Genomic DNA, 15,786 nt, shown 5'->3' with positions numbered 1-15,786 from the left:
GAGCATTTACTGAAAGACTTTTGTGTAACATGACCCACTTCTTATCCCATGGTATTTTCAGATATCAAGAAATGAAAAAATGTGGAGAATTTGGTTTGACAAGGAAAACCCAGAGGAGGAACCTCTTCCAAATGCTTACGATAAATCACTTGACTGCTTTAGACGTCTTCTTCTCATTAGGTCGTGGTGTCCTGATAGAACCATTGCCCAGGTAAAGTGTGTATTAAAAGGAAACCACAGAGAATGTTCTAAAGGAGAATTTTCCTTTAAGTTTAGAGAAGTATTTTGAATGTGATTATCAACCAGAATTTCCTTGTGGGCTTCCAAGCAGTTTTCTAGTGAAACAGATGTGATGAATGGGAACGTAAACAGTGAATGAAGCACCGAACTGTATACTTCCCTGAATGATTTCTTAACCCCCTTTGGTCCTAGTGCTGCAACAAAAGCAAATGAGAAAATCATGACTCCGAGCTTGGCACGTAAGAATAACATAAACGTAATGTATTATTCTCATGTATCATTTTACAATGACTCAGAAATGGTAGAGCTGCTCTATTTTACCAGCTGTAAATCAGCTCCTGTAGAAGCAAGAAAACCTCAGAAACATTAGTGAGAGAGCCATCTAGCAGGACAGACATGGTGTCAGTTCCCTGGATAACGCCACAGCTCTAGTGAGAGGAATCAGGTTGTCCTAAAACTGAGTTCTGCACATGGCTGAAATGTGAACCCTTCCTCCAAAAGCTTCATCTTCCCTAAGGCTTTTTATATTCTGGTCTTACATCTAGGCATTCACCCACTGCAGGGGCACAGGTCTTGCTTTCACAATTAAAACTTTAAAATTTAGCACAGGTAGACATTGTAATGGCTTCTATAAAGCAATGATAGAACGAAATCTGCTGGACTCTGTATTCACTCTATTCTCTATCAAGACTATTACAAAGTTTACAAATCGACTCAGGTACCATGAATCATAAAAACAGCTAGATCCAAAGGCTTATTAAGAAAAGAAAAATGAGTTTTGCCACTTAGGGCACTGAGGTCACTCATCTATTCAGTTTCCCTTATCAACTTTATTATTTCCACTCTGCCCCAATGAATGGTCCAACAATTGCCTTTTTTCAGGGTGGTATAGGAGGGAAGGTTTAAGTACAGTTGTTTATCCATCTCTACCTCCTTACCTCCCTTCTCTTTTTCCACAGAAAACATTTAGTTTCAAAGTTAAAATGAAGGCCTTCAGACTCTTCTGGAACATTGCCCCCTTTGTATGGCTTTGTTGTTCTCAGACAGGTCACAAGTATGGCTTCTTTTCTGCACGCTGTGTATCTTCTTGGTCACTCTGATACATCCTTTATATTCTAAAAGAAATGGCAAGAACATTCCATTTCCCAGCTTTTCAAGTCATCCAATGGCTTACCACGGCCCTTACAATCACACTGAATTCCCGAATAAAATCCAAGTGGTCCTCTGGCAATATATTACACCCTCTGAAATTTGTATCTGTATGAGTCTTTTTAAAATTTATTGCTAGATAGTTGCTACAAGGTATATATACTCTGTCCCCACTCCCCATTAGCAATATCAGGCTGCAACTGATTCACTGCAGTTTGTGTGGTGTGATGGTCCGCAGTAGGAAATGTCAGGTGGGTTGGCCACAAGAATACCACACTGTCAGAGGGTATCTAATGCTACATACACAGTGATGTCTAAAAATCATGCCACAAAGGGAGATCAGTCCATATGAGATAGCTTCTGAGTTCATTTTCCCTTCTACTCAAAGGTTGAGCCTGCTTAATTGAGACCAGATGGAACAAAATGTTCTTTGGAGTTGGACAGAATCACTTGTGAAAATGTAGCACTGTATATTTATTCGTGCCAATGAGGTGTTAAGTTTTTATAGGTTGGCAGGCTGTGCAGAAGTCTGGCTGGCCCTCACCAGATCATCACTTACACAAATTGTACTGGATGTCCTCTGTACAGATGAGACAATTTATGCTTGTTTGCTCCAAAATTCCTGCACATGTGTTCACTGTGTAAAGTACATCCCACTCCGACTTCCCTTTGTCTGGACAAGGCCCACCCACACTCTATGGTCAGCTTAAAAGCTTGTTTGATAATAAGCGAGCTCTGATGCATTTCTGCAATAGCAATTGGTTTTGTCATTGTACATCCTCTGGAGAATGTCATTTATTTGCTATTACTTGGTCATTTTATGTCTAATCCTGAGGGGAAGCAGGATTCCCAAAGACAGGAGAATCTCCTTGTCACTGTTTGGTAGGGCCACCTGACACACATCCTTGGACAGAGACAGAGGCTGAAGTTTCATGACTGTTGTAAGACAGGGATTTATAGATATGGGGAGACTCAGTAATGCCTGCTGGCTCAATGAGATGGTGCTTACGTTGGGCTGAGTTATGGAGGAGAGGAAATTTATTGTTACTCACACATGTTGTAGTTTTGTCTTGAGGCTTACATCACAGAATGAACAGCAAACCCTGGACTTGAAGCCAATCAGAAACAGTGGCCATGATCCTGAGAATGCCTCTCTTTCCCAGGCACAAGGATTTTATCAAAAAATTTATCATAATTTTCATTTTACGTAAAATAGCTTTCTTTATCAAGGAGTTAGAAAATGAAGGCTTGGCCTCCCCAGGAAAATTGATCAATGCCTCAGGTATCTTCTGAGCTAAGCATAACTTTTATATTTTTAATACATAGAAACAAAAAGAAGAATGATATTTTATGATGTGAAGACCATGTTACAGTCAAATTTCACTGTAATGTTTTTAAAGTTTTATCTTAATTATCAAATAATTGTACACATGTCTAGGATTTCATTACATGTGTACATTGTGGATTAGTCAAGTCAGGCTGTGAAGTTTATTGGAACAAAGTCACATCTTTTTTTTTTAAAATATATTATATCAAGCTGTGTTTGGGCTACAATGAATGGGTTAAATAATTGCAAGAGACCATGTAGCTAGAAAAGCTTCAGTGATTTGCCAGGTGACGCCCTACTGTATTGTAGTGTCTTGTATGGCAGTGTCCACACTGCGTCTATGTTGATATGTATGGCGGTTTGGGTGGCATTGAGTGCCCCACCAGCTGAGCCACACTGAGAAGCTGCAGTGACAGCTTGTGCTTCTGGTTGAGCAGAACCTGCAGCTGTGGATGACCAGACTTTGAATTGCTTCCTGACTGCAGATCTTCAGTGACTTCAAATGTGTACATAGAGTAGATTTTTGATGGCATCAGTGGACATGTTAAGCAAATGTTTCAAGTACTTGCCAAAAGGATGCAGAAAAATACTTGGGCATGTAGAACAAGGTTAGAGGCTTTCATGCTGGATCTTGTCAATTTAGAAAACATGGAGATATAATGGCATATTGTGTCTCAAATTCAACTGGATTGAACTCTGCATCTTTAGAACACCTCTTAACTACTAAAACCAGCAAAGGGGAGGAAGGTCTGAATGAGTGATAATTTCCATGACTCAGAGGCATAAATTCTGACTGGTTACTTCCTTCCAGTTGACTAGGTCTATTAGTGAGAAAGAACTCCGACCAGAAACTTCACAACCCCCTAAGAAGCTAGGTGGGCTGCCTTTTCCTGAAATCATTTACAGATAGCTGTCAAGGCAAGAAAACTGTGTACTCTACCAAATTAGCATATGTTTAATCTTGCATTGGTGGTGAACTGGACATTATGGTTTATGATAGGGCAGGGTTGGAGCTGACATGATGGGAGAGAGGCCCATAGGACAGTAGTCCAGTGCTTTCTCAGGTATCATCTGTGATCATTCCCACTAGGGAATTGGAACCTAATGTCATCTTTTTCTTGTGCAGAAGATGTGTATTTCATAGCATGTTTCATTTTCTAATATGAGTGACAAAGTTATCCATCAGAAAAATCCAAAAGTAGAGCATTCTGGACATTCAGTTGTCTTGTCTCAGTTGGCACCCATTTCTGCTATTATGAAGATACTAGACATCTTCACAGGCCACCAGATTTCCTTGTCATAGCCTGGACCTAGGAGGTCTAGGTTAAGGCTAGTTAAGCCATCTTTGGTTTGAAAGTATCCTGAGTTTGATTTCAGTAACTATTCTGCACACTTCTTTCATCCTTAATATCTTGGTCTTCATTCTCAGAATGATTCTGCAACCCAGGTCTTTGAGTTTACACTGGTAAAATGTTCATCATTCACAATTGTTACCTTTATAGCTCACATCTGTCTGAAGCCTCAGAGTCAAGGGAAGCTCCATGCGCATTCCCCTGGTAATAGGATTGAGTACACTCATCACTGGCGTTTAGGAAAGTTAAGTTAATATATTGACAGTTGGGTTCTGCTTGTATTGTGAGAAAGATTGATCTGGGGAATCTCACTGTGGAGACATGTGGATGTCACAAATGAGTTAATAGAAGACACTGGAATTGGAGAACAGTTTTTTTTAAAGGGCAACCCAGTTATTGTGAGGGAAAGAACAGGAATTAAGGGTCATATGTACTATATTGGCAGTTGAAAAAATTGCTCTTTTACCTTTTAGAAAAAGAATAATAGCTATTACTTATGAAAGAAAATGAAGTTAAAAAAACCTGTGTTCTTATCAACATGGATTTCATTCAAAATTCAAACAAATTAATAATAGAAAGACAGAACCAAAAAGTAGAAAGCGATGATGAAAATGATGAGCAGAAAGATTTTCAAGTAACTATTTTAAAAATGAATTAACTGATTCATTAATAAGTGTAATTGTTATTCAATGATCATCTATTTGGTAAATACTAATTAAATTGTAAGCATTGTATTGTTGAACTATTGGGAATTAGGGTTAGAATCCTAAATGACAAAGTTTCCAAATCTTATGTAAACAGCAGAGAGCTATCAGTGTGCTGAAATGGGAGCCAGGGTCATTTACCTTAGGTTCTGAAGTTCTAACTGTGGTTTTGCCTAGCAAATAACACAGCCTTTCATAGCATAGCTTTGAAATGTACTGAAACAGCAAGCAAACACCAGGAAAAGAAGTCTCTGCCCCATTTCCCTAGCAGTTAACATGGATATCTTTGAGGTCATTTGCGGAAGTCAGACTGTGTTGTGATACACAAAGGGACTAGATGTATTTTCTTGACTTTGTACCGCTTTTGGCAGGCTCGCAAGTACATCATGGACTCTATGGGGGAGAACTATGCGGAGGGAGTTATCCTGGACTTGGAAAAGACATGGGAGGAATCTGACCCACGGACACCACTCATCTGCCTCCTGTCCATGGGCTCTGATCCCACAGATTCCATCACTGCTTTGGGGAAGAGGCTAAAAATAGAAACACGCTATGTGTCCATGGGCCAGGGCCAGGACGTCCATGCGAGGAAGCTGTTGCACCAGACCATGGCAAATGTAAGGCCAAATGTCTAGATTAAAAAAAACCTTGAGATTGTGATATGGACACTGTAGATGATTTTATTTAAAGTATCCCATAGATTCGATATTCATGAAAATTTTTGCATAGTCCACACATTAAGTGACTATATGTAAAGAATCTCATATTTATAGAGTAATTCATGTGAAAATTAAGACTTACCATTTTAAGGCTCTAGTTTTTAATGTAGTTAGATCCACAGGGAAGTTTCTTCTATAGTCTAGAGGTATATGTTTGGTTGCCACACACTGGGCCTGTACCTCCTTTTTTCTGACTCCCCTCTCCTCTCTCTCCAGGCCAGATATCTTGCTCTTTGGTCTTTGTACCATTTTCTTCTCCTCTGCCTCTTTCAATCTTACACTTTCAGCCACTCTTGGCCACTCCCAGAAGAATCCTGAGTGCAGCTTAGGGTTCAGTTTTCTGGAATCTGTTTACATGTCATCAGTATTGTTTGTCACACTATCTTTGACTTTGGGATCATGTCTTAAAGGCCTTTGATGTAGTTTTAATGGCACTAGGGGAGGGAACCAAGCTCAGCTTTACTTGTAAGTTCTGTTACCCTTTTCTCTGTTTTACTCTGGTTATTGCCATGAGTGATCTAAAGGATCATTGTGTCTATTGGCATGACAGTGTGCTATGGGACAATTGTGTGCAAAAATACCCCCAAATCACATTGTGTATCTCAAGTAAGGATTATTGAACTGTTAGAGTTGGCCTAGATTAATTTAAAGTGATTGCTATGCTTCTGTTTTAAATTTTAATGACATAATTTCTGAAGAAAGTTGTATTGAAATCTCCAGGTGAACGGAACTAACCTAATTTCCATCTGCTGCTGGTATTTCCTAGGGTGGATGGGTACTTTTACAGAATTGCCATCTGGGACTTGACTTCCTGGATGAACTAATGGACATCATTACAGAAACAGAGACTGTGCATGACACTTTCCGCCTGTGGATTACCACCGAGGTCCACAAGCAGTTCCCTATAACTCTCCTTCAGATGTCCATCAAGTTTGCCAATGAGCCACCTCAGGGCCTCCGGGCAGGCCTGAAAAGAACATATGGTGGTAAGTTGGGGAATGCTCCTGAATCTGCAGGACTTGCACACAAGCTGTTTTCTTAAAGAAATTATTAAAGCAGAATTAGCAGATAGTACTCTTCCTTTGCCTGTAAGAGACTCGGTAGCTTGTATTGTGCTCCATGGAAAATGATGTGAATTGAGCCCATGAGTTTCTACTTTCAGTTTTTCGGTCTTTCTAATATTGTTCTACTTAAGCCTATGCCGGACACCTTTGTTGATTGTGCCTCTCTACTCCATACGTACATTAGTGTAGCAGTACAGCATCTTCTGAAAGGAAGGTCTGACTTAAATGTGTGACCTGATCCATCTGATTAGGGCCATACATCAGAGCATCAGCTCCCTTAAGAGTCAGACAATGGTGGAGCATGGACCATGTGGTAATCCCAGGATGCAGCAGGCTGAGGCAGGAGAATCATGAGATAAATGCCAGCCTGAGTTACACAGTAGGTTAAAACACCCCGAGTGACACAGTAGGACTATGTCTTAAAAAACAGAACGAAAACAAAAGTGAAGAAGAAGAAGAACAACAACAAAAACCAAAGTGTCAACGGACAAGGCCAAGATGACCCTCTTGTCACAACTGGACCTGAGATGATGCTTTTGTCTTCCCTTTCTTTGCCTCTTTCTACCAGACCTGGAACTCACGGTCTTGTAAGGAACCTGGAGATTGGGGACAGGAACCTTCATCTTGTCCCTGCTTATTGACAGTTGTCTTAGTCACATACTTTGTTCACTCAAAAACTTGTCAATTTTCATATGTAAAATAGGCTCAGTAAAAGCTGTCTAGGAGGTAACAGTGGGAGCAGGGGCAGTCTCTGGCTCTTTTTCTGGCTTAGGAAACCCTCCTCCTCATACTGGGTCACCTTGTATAACCTTAGGTGCTTAGTGTTACTGTAGCTTGATATTCCATGTTTTGTTGACATCCATGCAGGCCTGTCTTTTCTTGAATAGAATCACAGGAGGAGTAGATTGGGGGGTGGGGACAGAGACGGGAAAGGAGGAAGGGCAGGGAGGAGATGAGGGAGGAGAAACTGTGGCCTGGATGTAAAACAACTAAATAAAACAAAAAAAAAAAAAACAACCTATCTAGGAGGATAAAGTATAATGAAAATATTTAATAATAATAATGTGATTATATTCCAATTAAAAACTACAGTAATGCTTAAGGGAATTGCTAATAAGAGTCAAACTGCCAATCTATAAGATAATATGGTGATGAAATAAAGCTTGAAAGGTAATGGTAATAGAAATTGGTATGTATAATATAATTTATTAATGTACAATAATTATTTGGGCCATGTACTTGGACTGAAATGGGCTTTTACATACATTAATTAATAAATTAAATTAGTGTATGCTCCAAGTATATACCTCAGATATTAATATAGTTATTATTAACTCATAATTATAGTGGTATTCACTTTATAGCCATTTTCCTTTCATCTCTGTTTTATTCTCACACTATCTTGCAGGATTTGTAAAAACTTGTCTCATGTTAGCAAGCCTTCCCCTGACCTAGGCTTTTAGCAGATGTTTCAAGGAGAAATAGTCTCCAAATAGTCTAAATTCAAACGATAATCCCTATAGGAATGTAATAAAAAGTAGTGTAAGTAACTAGAGCTTAGCATAAATAATTTGCCAGAATGGTTTCTTATAAAAGGAATAATAAATGAAAGTGCCTGAGAGATGATATGTTCTTCCATCTGCCCGACCACAATAGGTGTGAGCCAGGACCTGCTGGATGTGAGTGTGGGGGCCCAGTGGAAGCCCTTGCTGTATGCAGTGGCCTTCCTGCACTCTACTGTCCAGGAGAGGCGCAAGTTTGGCCCCCTAGGGTGGAACATCCCCTATGAATTTAACCAAGCGGACTTCAACGCCACTGTGCAGTTCATTCAAAACCACCTGGATGATATGGACATCAAGAAGGTACTGCTGAGCCCGCTGCTTCCTACCATGATGTGTACCGGACATATGCGGCCAGCCTCACACAATGGTCCAGCTTCGGGGCTGAATCTTATGAGGGTTTGATAAGGTTGCAGGGTATTCTAAAGGCGTGTTCACTTGTGTCATAGCTGCTTCTTGATTTTAGGAAAAAAAAACTGGAAATGTTTTATTAGCCATTTTTTTTTCTCAAAGGCAAGTTCATAAGACAATCTGAAAGGACCTATGGCAGGAGAGGAGCAAAACTCTGGAAATAAAGACAAGAGTTCAGATTGCATTTAAGGTTTTTTTTTTTTTTAGAAATGCGTAAGTATTTTCAGAACTTTTAGGGATTGGGAGACCACTCAGTTGTTAAAAACACACTGCTCTTGCAGAAGACCCAAGTTCAGTTCCTAGCAGTCTTGTTCAGGTGACTCATAACTGCTTACAACCCCAGCTTCAGAAGATTGACACCTTCTTCTGGACTCCTCCAGCACATCCACTCCCCTACCACATATACACAGGCATAATTAAAAAATAGACATAAATTATTAAAAGTAAACTTTGAAATAATAAGGTGTGGAAACACGGATTTCAGGACAGTCTATTTGAAGTTATGAATGTGACCTTGGAGTCACTCTTCACATCGGATCATTGGATTCCTTTTCTACACTGTCTGTATCTTGAAATGACTAAGAATGACTGTGTTGCTGACATTGATGATGGCAAATACAGGAGGGTGCATAATTGTTTGTGGTGAATGCTCCCAGGGTGTGTCCTGGACCACTGTCCGCTACATGATTGGAGAGATTCAGTATGGAGGCAGAGTCACCGATGACTACGATAAGAGGTTGCTGAACACATTTGCAAAGGTTTGGTTCAGTGAAAACATGTTTGGACCAGATTTCACCTTTTACCAAGGATACAACATTCCAAAATGCAGCACAGTGGATGGCTATCTTCAGTATATACAGGTTCGTTTGCTTTAAGACTTTAGCTGTGGAACAAAACTTTGCTGCTCTTGGACCCTTACAAATTTATTGACACTATTCATACTATTTTGAAAATTAATTGTAAAGACAGTGGAAGCAAAGGTTTCTGCTGTGAATGCTTTCTTTATAGTTTTATCACCTCTTGATTATCATGCTTATCTTTGCTCTGAGAAACAAGTTGTGTGCACACTCCTCTGTTCTAATGGCTTGGGGGCTGGATTTTCATTGGTGAGATGACAGATTAGGCCAATGTATGGAGAAGTCATGTGGGGCTCTCTGCTCATGAGACTTCAGCTACTACACTTGTAGGCCAAGGAAAGTTTCTGGACTCAGTTGATTCTACTTTCCACCCAGGTGGCTAGTCCTTGACACTTAGCCCAGGCCTAAGGCAGTATATAGATATGGCATCCACAAACTTGCCTTGCATGAGCCCTTTGTTTAAAGACAGAATTTCTTAACTCTGGCAACATTGACATTTACGACCAGGTTATTCTCTGTTGTGCATTGTAGGATATCTTGCATGGTCCCTGTCCTCTGCCTACTAAATACCAGTAGTATCCCCTACCTGATTTTAAGATCAATAAATGTTTCCAGGTGTTGCCAAATGATCCTTGGTGGAAAAGCTGCCTTTGGCGGAGGAGTACTGCTGTAGGACAGAGTAATATAGATTTTGATAGGGTGGTCAGAACTATGCAAGGAAAGATTATCTAGTGTTGAAGATATCTACATTCCCTTTCTGTGCCCTGAATGCATTAGATAATGATTTAGCAGTTGCTTTGGCCTCTGTCTTAGATTTATCTCAGTGTAAATAAACTAAAGCAGAGCACCCCAAAGGGATACATTTATCAGTATATTTATAGGGTTTTGAAGTATAAATGTAATGAGTTTATCATATATTACCACTTCTACACTTTTATTAATTCAAATCAACAAATAACATTTGCCTTACTCTACTGTGTGTGTCTTTAAATCATTAGCAGTGAATAGAAAAGTGTCTGAGACATCGTAAATTTAAGGATACCTGTATTCTCATTCCACAAAGAAACTGAGGTAGATTATAAGATGTGTGAAAGGGATAAAATAAGGCAGAGGAAGGGAGGCAGACTAGCAATAAGATAATAAAGTTAAGGGATGAGATCCACATCTAGAAATACATGTCAAATTGTAGGTACATTTTCCTTTCCCAGTGGGTGAGGAGACTTCCTCCTTGATTGTTCTGTTTCTGGTTGTGTCTCATTCTCTCGCTCTGTTTTTCTCTGTTGTGTTCTGACTATTTCCTAGCCACCATTTTTCTCCCTAGGACAGAACAGTTTCCGCCCTCAGTCTTATTTGAGCCATGCTTCCTAAAACTCTGATTTCCTGCCATTTGTATCAATACAATAGCCATTAATTATACAACATTCATATAAAACGATTTTAACTGGACTATCCAAAAAAGCTCCCTTTTTGTCTTGCATGTGTATAAGAAGTCTGTGTCTCTAGGTAAATTTTGCTCCAGTTTGTTTTTTGTTTCTCAGTGTTACAACTTTTCATTTCGGATAAGTGGAGAAATTATTAGGGTTGGTAGCGGGTCACAAGTGAGACATAGTAAGTGTTTATTCTAATCGAAACCTGTTTATTTCCTGACTCTGTAATTTAATTGATGATATCGGTGCATGCTTATCTGGGGTTTTTGCTGCTCAGAGCCTGCCTGCCTATGACAGCCCAGAAGTGTTTGGGCTGCACCCCAATGCCGACATTACTTACCAGAGCAAGCTGGCCAAGGATGTGCTGGACACCATCCTGGGCATCCAGCCTAAGGACAGCTCCGGTGGAGGGGACGAGACGCGGGAGGCTGTAGTGGCCCGCCTGGCTGATGATATGCTGGAGAAGCTTCCAGAAGATTACAGCCCTTTTGAAGTGAGTCCATGAAATCCTGGCATCTGCCTCAGATGACTCTGTTTGTCCGGGAGTGAGGAGGAAGGAAGCAAGGGCAAAATTAAGCTTCTGAAGTGAAAGATAACATTCAGAACTAAGGGAGCTTCTTGACAAACTGCAAACGGAAAACCATGAAGAAGCTTTGCATGAATGTCAGTGTTTATTACTTGCTGATATGTGTCTTGCCGGATTAGTGTTACTTTGTAGAGCCTTCCTTGAGGTTCTTCATAGTGCCATTGTTTAAATGAAAGCATTGGACTATCAGAGTGAAGGACCAGTTAGTTGCGTGTACATGCTTGTGTGTGTATGTGTGTGTGAGTGTGTGTATGCATGTGTGTGTGTGTGTGCATGTGCATGTGTATGTGTGTGACTTAATGCACACTTACAATGCAGGTCTTCTTCATTTCAGGGAGGCTGCATTTTCTGGCATCACTCTTCTGTTTTTTATATAACTAACTTTGAAAACTGATTCTTTTGGTATATAGATGGCTTCTAAGCAGTTTATAATCATGGAAGTTAATGTTTTAGCATTCAGTGCATTTTTTTTAAAGACAATTACTCTGATATGGTTTAGAAATCTTTAATGAAACAAGAAGTAAGTTATTTTTCATATGGTCTAAGAGGTGCCTGCAAGACACAGTGCCTGGCCACACACAAGTGGCTTTGGCATCCTGTCATTCCTACTGAGCAGACTATTTTGGCGACTAAAACTGTGCTCAAGGGTCTCTTGACAAGGGAATAATTTCCCTGGGAGAATCTCTGATCACTCGTTTGGAGAAAATCAATACTGTTTCCAGCTTTCGTAAGGTCTCTTTATTACAGTGTTGGAAGAGAGGCCATTGCATCTACTGGAGGTCGAAATATTTATGAAGCAATTAAAATATCTGAAATAGAATAATTCTCTAACAAAACATGGTAACTAGATTTCTGAAGAGACATTCTTTTGCAGAATTTGTCAGAACCACTCTAGCATAAAATAGTCCAGCCTCACACATTATCTGCTAAATAGAAGATTCTCAACAAATACCTATAAAATAGAAAGGAATGAACAGGTATCTGTGCTTATGGAAAAAAAAAAACAAAGTGCTTTAAAAATAGATGTCTAGTTATTTGAGACAACTGGCCCAGTGATTTCATACATGAACACACAGCTGCATGTACTCACACATATGTCACATTGGCAGGGAATAAATAATTCCTAGTAAGTTCATTTGATAAAGTGGTTATATACACTTTATAATATAGCTATATACATTTTGCAGGTTCCTCTGAATTAATGGCTCCCTGTTCTTTTTCACAGGTTCTATACAATATATGCTTTTGTCATGTACAAGATACTTGCTTTCTTATACCTGCTTTTTTATTTTGTTGTTGAAAAACTAAAAGTTTATTATTTGTGGCATTGTAAAACGCAGGGTTTATTTAGAATCCCAGGGCACAATCCTATGCTACCGCAGTAGCTATCTAGTTCCTAATGTGCACTTCGAATGTCTCCATGGAAGGTGAAAGACAGATTGCAGAAGATGGGGCCATTCCAGCCCATGAACATTTTCCTCAGGCAGGAGATTGACAGGATGCAGAGGGTGCTTAGCCTCGTCCGCAGCACCCTGACTGAGCTGAAACTGGCTGTGGATGGCACCATTATCATGAGCGAAAATCTGCGCGATGCTCTGGATTGCATGTTTGATGCCAGAATCCCTGCTCGATGGAAAAAGGTAAGAACAGTCCTATTCCCGCTTTGTGAGTGGCTATAACCACAGTGGGGAACACTGGAGAGTGGGCGCCATCGAAGAGTCACTGACCTAGTTTGGTTCCTGGGCTTAGTGATGCTTAGGGGCCACTCCTCAGTCTGCGCTTGTCTACCAAATTTAATTTTGAAATAAAAAAGGTTTATTTATTTATTTTATGTGGACCTCGGTGCTTAAGTCTATAAATGTGGTTCACACACATACAGATGCCCACAGAGTCACAATAGGTCATCAGAGCCCCTTTATATGGACTTACAGGCAGTTGTAAGCCACCAAATGTGGATGCTAGGAACTGAACCCAGGTCCTCTGTAAGAGCAGGAAGTGCTCTTAATCACTGGGCCAGCTCTCTCTTTATTTATTTATTATTTTAAAATAACTACAGCATGCTCTTTCATCCTCTTGCTTTCTGTTCCTCCCATGCACTCACACCCCCGTTCCTGAGTTTCCTCTTCTTTAGCCATTGTTGTTACACATCCATACAAATGAATAACTATATGACCACAATTTGCTGTGCCTGGGCAGTGTATCCTGCATGTGTATACATCCGGGGTTGATCACTAGGTATTACATAACCAGTCAGGGCCTCATCTCCCTCTCTCAGCAGTTGGTAATCTCTTGCAGCTCTTCACCTAGGAGTGGGGCCCACGAGATTTCCTCATGAACACTGGGGTATCGACTGTTGTTGACATTGTGCGGGTCTTGTCTGGGCAGCTGTGTTGTTGAGATTTCATGGGTACAGCTTTCCTGCTATAGGTAGAAGGCACAATCGTACAGCACGCTTTCTGGTCCTCTGTCTATTCTCGTCTTTCCACTCTCCTCTTTGATGTTCCCTGAGCCTTAGATTCAGGGATTGTGTTGTACCAACTGGAGCTGAGCACCTCGTGGTTTGTTGCTCTCTGCAGTTTGATTAGTTATGGCCTTCTATAATGGTCTCCTTTTGCTGTAAAAAGAGACTTCTTTATGAGGGTAGGACCTATACTTGTCTATGAGTATAAGGATGGATATTTACAATACAGTTATGTTGCTTTAGGAAAGTGAAAGCAGTAGGTTTTCCTCACAGGTCTATGACCTCTCCAGCTATAGTGAGCTGGCTACTTTTATAGTATCAGAAATGATTTCCTTCCTGCCAAGTAGGCTTAAATTCAATTAGGCAGCTGTTGGTAACACCCAAGATGAATGTGCCACTATGTTAGCATTCTGGGAATGTTTTTGGTCCAGTCATAATTTTGCTTCATAGGTTTTACAGCTGGATAAGACTCCTGGATGTTCCTCTTCCCTTGATAGCTTGCGCAAGAGTGAGTCCTCAGGGCTGAATCTTCCGATCAGTTTCTGATCTATTACTCCAAGTCCTGCATCAAAAATGCATCATGTCTTCAGCAACAAAGCCTTAACTTTGAGTTCTGGGAGACACTCAAGTGTATAGGCATAGCCTATATTGTTCAGGGTGGTGTCTCTTGGACTCTTGTGACCACCAACCTGAAAGAACATTTCTCATGCATGGTACTAGAGTGTTTGTTAGATAGTCCATGACTCTGGGGATGAGCATTATCACCTCAAGTTGCATAAATTCTTTAATCTGTAGGTTATGGTTAGAGAATGAAATGGGAAACAGGAGTTTTGGGGGTGGTATAGACTAGCCTGATTGTGAAGATTCAATATTTGGCTCTTTTCCTCCTTGGTTTCAAAAAGTAAAGGTCAGCACAGTGTTGGAAGATTATAGAACATTTACTGAAAAGGCTACTGTTAGAGAATATGTATGATATTGGCTGACAAGAGGGTTTCTTAAAATAGAACCTAAAAGTAGCAAGTTTACCCATAGACAGCACTGCAATGGGCAGCTCATCCCCCAGTAGCTACTGAGCAAGCTGTGTGCTCCCTACAGACACTTCAGTCCTAAACAAAACAGGGAGAGCTCGGCTCCCTGATAGGAATCTCTGTATTTCCTGAAAGTGCTGTGATGTTCCGAAAAGCTGTTGTCCCATATATGACGCACTGAGTCATATTTTCACATATTTTAGGAGATGTTAAATTTACCAACTTTGATATGTTTCTCAGAAGTCAAGTGGGCCCCTTGTTCCATCAAATTACTCTGTGAGAACCTAGTGGAGACCCTGAGATCTGAAAGCTGTGCCACCTGGAACATAGGGACTCCGAAGTTATCGTAGCAGAGGGCAGATGAATGGTCAAGAAAACTAGATGTAGGCTTCCTAGCTAGGAGCTGTGCCATGGCTTTTCCACTTAACCATCCATGAATCAGTATTTGAGCCAGAGACCCATCCTAACTGTTTGGGAGCCTGGAAAGCATAGAAAGCTCATGGGCAGTTTGATAACCTATATTTGGAACAATCTCCAGCCAAATAAGTTTCTTTACTTTGTTAGTGTGAGAGGAAGGGGGTAGAGGTATCCAGAGGGTTTTATAAATGGAGCTTTCAAGCAATAGAATAATTTCAGGAGTATAGAAAGAGAATGCCTCCCAAGAAAACAATATTTGATGATGAATGTATCTGGGGCTTGAATGTGGGCGTAGAGGAATAAAGAAATATGTTCTGGAGGCTTCTTAGAGCTGAGATGATTGTTAGTTGAAAAGGTATTATGCTAAATGAATCATTCTTATGGATGCTGATGTTACGTTGCTCATAAGAGTGCATGGTGTGTGGCCAGTGTCATGTAAGTGCTTGTGGTTATTAGCAAGACTGCACCATTACTAATGACTCCCA

General features: G+C 40.4%; 1 protein-coding gene across 2 annotated transcripts in view; it reads left to right on the top strand.

The window, feature by feature from the left end:
* The window catches only part of Dnah5 (dynein axonemal heavy chain 5), a 289,991-nt gene that overhangs the window by 250,437 nt on the left and 23,768 nt on the right, over nucleotides 1-15,786 (top strand). For both annotated transcript variants that reach the window (XM_076551699.1, XM_076551697.1), the window contains exons 70-76: nucleotides 62-211; nucleotides 5,144-5,389; nucleotides 6,258-6,477; nucleotides 8,212-8,417; nucleotides 9,182-9,385; nucleotides 11,087-11,302; nucleotides 12,823-13,035. In XM_076551699.1, coding sequence (XP_076407814.1) covers nucleotides 62-211; nucleotides 5,144-5,389; nucleotides 6,258-6,477; nucleotides 8,212-8,417; nucleotides 9,182-9,385; nucleotides 11,087-11,302; nucleotides 12,823-13,035 — 1,455 coding nt within the window. The remainder of the gene's footprint in view (nucleotides 1-61; nucleotides 212-5,143; nucleotides 5,390-6,257; nucleotides 6,478-8,211; nucleotides 8,418-9,181; nucleotides 9,386-11,086; nucleotides 11,303-12,822; nucleotides 13,036-15,786) is intronic.

This window comes from Peromyscus maniculatus, chromosome 15 (genome assembly GCF_049852395.1).
Source record: "Peromyscus maniculatus bairdii isolate BWxNUB_F1_BW_parent chromosome 15, HU_Pman_BW_mat_3.1, whole genome shotgun sequence".
NCBI classification, from domain to species: Eukaryota; Metazoa; Chordata; class Mammalia; order Rodentia; family Cricetidae; genus Peromyscus; species Peromyscus maniculatus.
This window is presented reverse-complemented; position numbering and strand designations above follow the sequence as displayed.